General features: G+C 49.7%; 1 protein-coding gene across 1 annotated transcript; it reads right to left on the reverse strand.

Moving 5' to 3' along the window:
* Positions 1-487: 487 nt before the first annotated feature.
* Positions 488-5,754, reverse strand: dusp6 (dual specificity phosphatase 6). The gene is made up of 3 exons (XM_085780142.1): positions 4,599-5,754; positions 3,812-4,249; positions 488-2,295 (listed from the first exon to the last, which is right to left on the reverse strand). Exons 1-3 carry the CDS (start codon positions 4,999-5,001, stop codon positions 1,982-1,984), a joined length of 1,155 nt encoding a protein of 384 aa, XP_085636268.1. The 5' UTR covers positions 5,002-5,754; the 3' UTR covers positions 488-1,981.
* Between the last annotated feature and the right edge of the window lie 391 nt (positions 5,755-6,145).

Raw genomic sequence — 6,145 nt, forward strand, 5'->3', positions numbered from 1 at the left:
GTTCCCTTTGTTGGAGCCGAACACAACCCCACCTTCAGGAAGTGGCCCGGGGGTGGGTGTTTTTTGTGTGTGTGTGTGTGTGTGTGTGAACCCGAAGCCCTCGCCTCGGAGCGCCGCCGCACACACCTGGAAAAACCGGTCGGGCTGTTTACAGCGTGACTGGAATCACTTTGTACCTGTCGAGTGGCATTTTGCAGTTTGTGAATGACTGCTGTCGCAAGAGGACACAGTGTGCGTGACACTTTGTTACACAAGCGTCATGTGACAGGACACATTCATGTTGATTGTGAGTGGTCGGTGCGGTGGGTGAAGTGTGGAGTGGTGTGGTTAATTAACAGCCTCATGATTCATGGCTAGTGTGTTTCTTTGTCGTGACTCGGCCCGATGGTTAACGCTCAACTGTACCGAGAGCGAGGAGGAGACACAGACAAAACACAAACATAGACAGAGTGTGGCAACGGGAGAAACAGGCTTGAGAAGCAGGAAGTTGTAGACAAAATAGCAATTTATTAATAACTTATCTTTTCTTTACATTCGTAAGAGAGGAGTGTGGAGGGGAAGGGGTCGGGGGGGGGTTGGTGGCAGAGGTCACCAGGTTGGCTTCCTCTGGATAGAGGCCTTCTCTCTGGAGGGGCAACATGACCGAACCCTCCGAAGCTCTGGATTTCTTTTTGTTTTTTTCTCTCATCTTGACAAAAAAAACTGCATTTCACAGAGTTTTCCCTGAAGAGGCGAGGCCGGCGAGGCCTCCTGCTTTGTCCACATGTCAGAGACGTTTAACCCTTGTGCACAGATCAGGATGTTTCGTCACATTAACCTTCAGAGACGACACTTAACGCCGCCTTTCACCTGGTGCCAAATGAAAATACTCAGGGTTTTGGTTTGTAATAATAATAATAATAATAATAATAATTTCTGGGATGCTGAAGGCTAATGCATTAAAAACCTTCTGAGCGCAAAAGTAAGGCAAACAACCAAAGTGACTTTGATTTGTGTGAGAGGGTGGGTGCAAAAACAAGGCCGGTCGGCTGAATTCACACGTAAAGCGATTATCAAATATATTACACATGTACACATTTCTCCACAATTCTCTGAAAGCCTATTTGATTTTTGGCATAATCAACTTTTAAAACATTATGAATCAATATGCAGTTGGTTTGTTTCATATCCTACCTTTTTATATAAGCAAAGAGAATCTTCAGTACCCACTTGTTGCAAAGGGTAGATATATATATTTATATATATACTAGAGCAAGGCTTTTACTGTATTGTCTTTTATATTAAGATATATACACAATGTATAAATGTTTGAAAAGACTCCACAAATTGTAAAATCGAGTCCAGTTATATAGTGTGCCATGTAAAGCTGGGGGTGCTTCGGCCCCCACACAGGCAAGTCTTCACAGAAGACGAAGGAGACGACGCTCCCTGTAAGTCTCGGGGGCGAGGGTGGGGAGAACCAGTGCCCAGACCCCAAAACAAACATAGAAAAAAAACAAAACAAAGGTTTTTCATTTTTAGATCTGTCCAGTTTGAACAATCATCATCTTTGGCACACCAGCCTATAACGTACAGCTGTCTGACTAATCACTTTGAAGGTTCCTCAGACACAAAATGACAAAAGAGATAAAAGACTTCAGGAGTCCCAACAGCGATATATAAGATTGTAGAAAGTGTCTGCAAACTCTGGTAAATGACTCGCTCTCCTCTTCCTCTGTCCGTCTCTTTCACCACTGTCTCTCCTCATTTAGTCAACAGCAGCTGCATCGTGGCCAGACAGCTTTTGGCCCTGCAGTGTTCTGCTGCTCGGCAGCTGTCGCCTCAAACCGGCTGTATCAATAACGTCAAGAGCCCCAGTCGCACGGCAGACGACGGAAAAAAGAGAAACTTTTTTGCAGCTTTTCCGACAGGAGGCGTGTTAAACCTCCGGCAAAAAGGAGAAGGAGGGGGGGCAGATCGGCGGCGGCGCGGCAGCGGCCCCTCACGTGGACTCCAGGGGGTCCAGCTGGAAGACGTTGTGGTTGGTCGGCGTGGTGAAGTAGAGCTGCTGGCTCGGCGGCGCCATGCGGTTGTCGCACGGGCTCTTGAGGCCCAGCGTGCGCTCAAAGTCCAGGAGCTGGCCCATGAAGTTGAAGTTGGGCGAGATGTTGGACTTCTTCATCTTGACGATGTCGTAGGCGTCGTTCATGGACAGGTTGAGCTTCTGCATCAGGTACGCCACCGTCACCGTCACCGAGCGGCTGATGCCGGCCAGGCAGTGGACCAGGACGCCGCACTTCTGACCTCTGGCTTCATCTGGAGGAGAAGAAGGATGAACACATTAGATCAACACATCATCATAACATCACCTCAGATGAATTTGTTATTTGCACTTTCAGACATGCAAGTGCGGCTTCCTCCGTCTTAACAGAGACAGGACTAAAACCGGCGATAAACATCTGTGACATTTAAGTCAAGCTGTGCTGGAAGTTGGAGCAGGTCCAACTGGAGAGGGAGAGAGAGCGGCGGAAGTTATTATCCCCGACTATCTCCCAGGCGTGTCAGTCAACAAACAGGGGGCTGCAGCAGTAGCACACATAAACAGAGCCGACATTCTTTGGGGTTTTTTTTTTTTTTTTTTTGGCCTAGAGTAGCCGGCTGGGAAATTGACTATTACGGTCTATTAAACCATTCTTCCGCTCGCTGGGGTTACTCCGACAATGGTGCCATTTGGGCGTGTAAACGTAGGAGTCATGAGGGCACCCTGTCAAGGCGAACAGGATGTCAACAGGGCCTGTAAATGGCTCCTTTTGTAATGTGGAGAGAGAGGGGTAGGGAGGGAGGGAGAGGGGAGGGGAGGGGGGGGCAGTGCCATGTCCTAGATTACTTTCAATGCCACTTCCTTCCTGTTGCGCTCGAATTACCACCCTCCCTCCCCCCCTCCTTCACTCCTACCCCCCCTCCACCCCCTCCTCCTGTTCTCCTGTTTCAACGTCGCCCTTTGTGCTGCAATTACACAAGCCCCGGGACAAGAGATGGGCCCAGGATGTCTTCCATTGAAGTCAAACCATTTGTACACACACACACACACAAAGTGCATTTTAGCCTGTGCGCCATTAGAGGCAGGCTTGTATTCATCTGCCTCAACACAATGGCCTTAATCTGCCCCACTCTATGTGTGTGTGTGTGTGTGTGTGACTGTGTGTGTGTGTGTGTGAGTGTCCCTCTGCCTGATTGACTGATAAGACCACAGCCAGGGACACCTCATCTAATCTCAATTGCACAATAAGAACCCTAAGAACTTCCTGGCATTGATAACACATATCAAATTAATGAGATTATGTCTTTGACTGTATCTGGTGGTGGTGACAATACTCTGCTGCACAATATTCAAAAACAACCACATTGTGTTGTTGTGAGGGATTAGAGGGGAAATGATTGATTTGAGTTGTGCACATGCAGTTGCACCGACAAAAAAGAAATGTGCAGGTTTTGTTGTTTGTAAGTGGCTGAGCATGTCAACACCAGATCGAGTCAGTCTCTGCAGAGTTAAAGGAAGAACTATAACACATATCATAACACATTTAAACAAACAGAGATGACACCCCATCCCCACCAACCCTCTCATTCATGAACATTCACTGTTGCACTTTCCATTTCTTGCACTTTCTGTATAGATGTTGTTGGTTTTATTTATTGTTTTATTGGTTTTACTATTTTACTATTTATTGATTTTATACCTATAGTGGAGTAGCAACATAATTCCGTTGTAGCTACTGATGTATAATGACAATAAATAAAGGCTTTCAATTCAATTTTCTAGTCAACTCACCGATGAAGCTGATGGCCTCCGGGAAGAACTGCGACAGGTTCTGGCTCCAGTGATCCGAGATGGGGATCTGCTTGTACTTGAACTCCCCTGCGTTCTCGAAGAGGTTGGGCAGGTTGGGGGTGACGTTGAGGATGTACTTGATGCCGTACTCCTCCAGCACGTCCAGGTTGGTGGAGTCCTTGGCGCAGCCCAGGTACAGGTGCGGCAGGATCTCCACCGGGAAGGAGGGCTGCGGGTTGGACAGCGGGCTGCCGTCCGAGTCCGTGGCGCTGCTCGGGTCCCGGTCGATGTCCGACTCGATGTCCGAGGAGGAGTCGGAGCTGATCCTCAGGCCGCCGAGGCCGAGCACCTGGGCGGTGGGGGAGCTGCTGTTCTGGGGGCCGTCCAGGTTGGTCTCGCACATAGCGGGATACTCGGCCTGGAATTTACTGAAGCCACCTGGAGGAGAATAATAATAAAAAAAAAATAAAAATAAATACATGCAATGAAATGAAATGAAGGCCTGAGCACAAGCACTGATGCAAAGATATGAAATATTCATCCTAACTTCTGATTTAGCTGCAGATTTATTCCCCCTCCTCTTTCATGCAAACAGAGCTAAATCCAATGCAACAACAAAGTATAAATCCCCATTCACAATATTATGGAGACAGAATCAGATTTGTCATTAAACAGCGTCTCCTTCCGTCTATGCGCAAAAAAAAAAAAAAAAAAAAAAAAAAAACCACGGTGCCGGTGTGGTGTGAATGAACGGGGCCGTGAAATGTGAATGAATTGGCGCACTCACCCTCCAGATAATAGGCCTTGTAGCCTTCGTCCTTCATCCTCCGGAGCAGCAGCCCCAGCACCGAGCCCCCGTCCACGTTCTCGTTCCACTCGCGGCTGTACTCGTCGTACAACACGATGGTGTCCGTCTTGCAGCGGCGCACGAACCTCTCCCGGTCCTCCCCGTCGGAGAGCAGCGAGCGCACGGGCAGGTTGCCCTTCTTGAGCCGGCGCAGCATGAGGCTCGGTATGGCCACGTTGATGGCCGAGTCGACGTGCGACGACTCGTACAGCTCCTGGGCCCGGCAGTCCATGACCAGCAGCCCGTCCCTGCGCGTCTCCAGCTGCTCCCGGAGCCAGCCCACCGTCTTGCTGATCGCCATTACCGAGTCGAGCTGGACGACGGGCTTGAGCTTGTCAAGCATTTATAAGCAGGAGTGAGAAAAGTGGGGTTTGGAGGAAAAAAAAAAAGGAGGAAAAGAAGAAGCTGTGGTGGGTTGGAGCTTCCTCGGCTCTGTCTCAGTCCGCTCCGCTGCTTGGAGAGGGGCCTCAGCGGCTCAAGCAGCTATATAATAATAATAAAAAGTGAAATGCAAAATGTAAAATCAAAACCAACAGACTGGATTCTCCCTCCAGATGTCGGTGTGTGTCCCGGTGCGGATGAACCAAGACGACGACAACAACAACAGTAGCGGCAGCGGCAGCGGCGGTCCTCCGTTCACAGATTTCCCGACTGCGGGTCTGCTACACTAGCGCTCATTCATGCATCTGGTCGGAGCGCGAGCCTGTGTTATTTATCAATGAGTCACACCACCGGCCCTGTGCTGCTGCTGCTGCTGCGGCGGCGCGGCTGACGCTTCCTCTCCGCTCTTATATAATAATAATAATAATCGGTAGGTAATAACTCCACTGGCTCCAGAAGCGCAGCCTCTTCTTTCTCTTTTTGTCTTCTGGACGGAGGTGGAAGTGGTGGTGCTGCTGGTGGTGGTTCAGTCTCTGGATGGATGTGAACCATGCGGGGTTTATGTCCGAGTCCGACTGTTGCTGCCTGCGGATGCCGTTTGTCTCTGTGTGTGTCTCTGTGTGTGTGTCTGCTCTGCTCTGTTCTGCTCTGCTCTGCAGGCTCTCCGGCTCGTCAATGCGCTGCTCTCTGCGGCGCCAGGCTGCTGAATGGCTACAAACGGTGGGGAGGGGGGAGGAGGGAGGGGGGGGGGGGGGGGGGGCGTTCCGTTGGATACATTATGCCGAGCGCGGACCAATCAGAGCGAGCCCAGCGGCGGTCGCCTTGGAAACGGGGGCCGGATGGAACGGGCCCGTGTTGATGAATTGTTAATGAGTTTGTCATTCACAAAAACGGTGGAGGAATTTCCGCTCCGGATCAAGTGAGTGCAAACAAACAGAAGAACTGCAGGGAGAAGGAAGGAAGAGAGAGAGAGGGAGAGGGAGAGGGAGGGAGAGAGAGTATAGGCCATGAAATAAGAGCGCGAGGGGTGCAAGGCCATAATAACACAAGCCTATAATAATGTGCTTTAAATTATTAAGGTGCAACTTGAACAGAATTAAAAAACT

Source organism: Trachurus japonicus, chromosome 6, assembly GCF_045865225.1.
Source record: "Trachurus japonicus isolate A0001 chromosome 6, Traja_1.0".
NCBI lineage: Eukaryota > Metazoa > Chordata > Actinopteri > Carangiformes > Carangidae > Trachurus > Trachurus japonicus.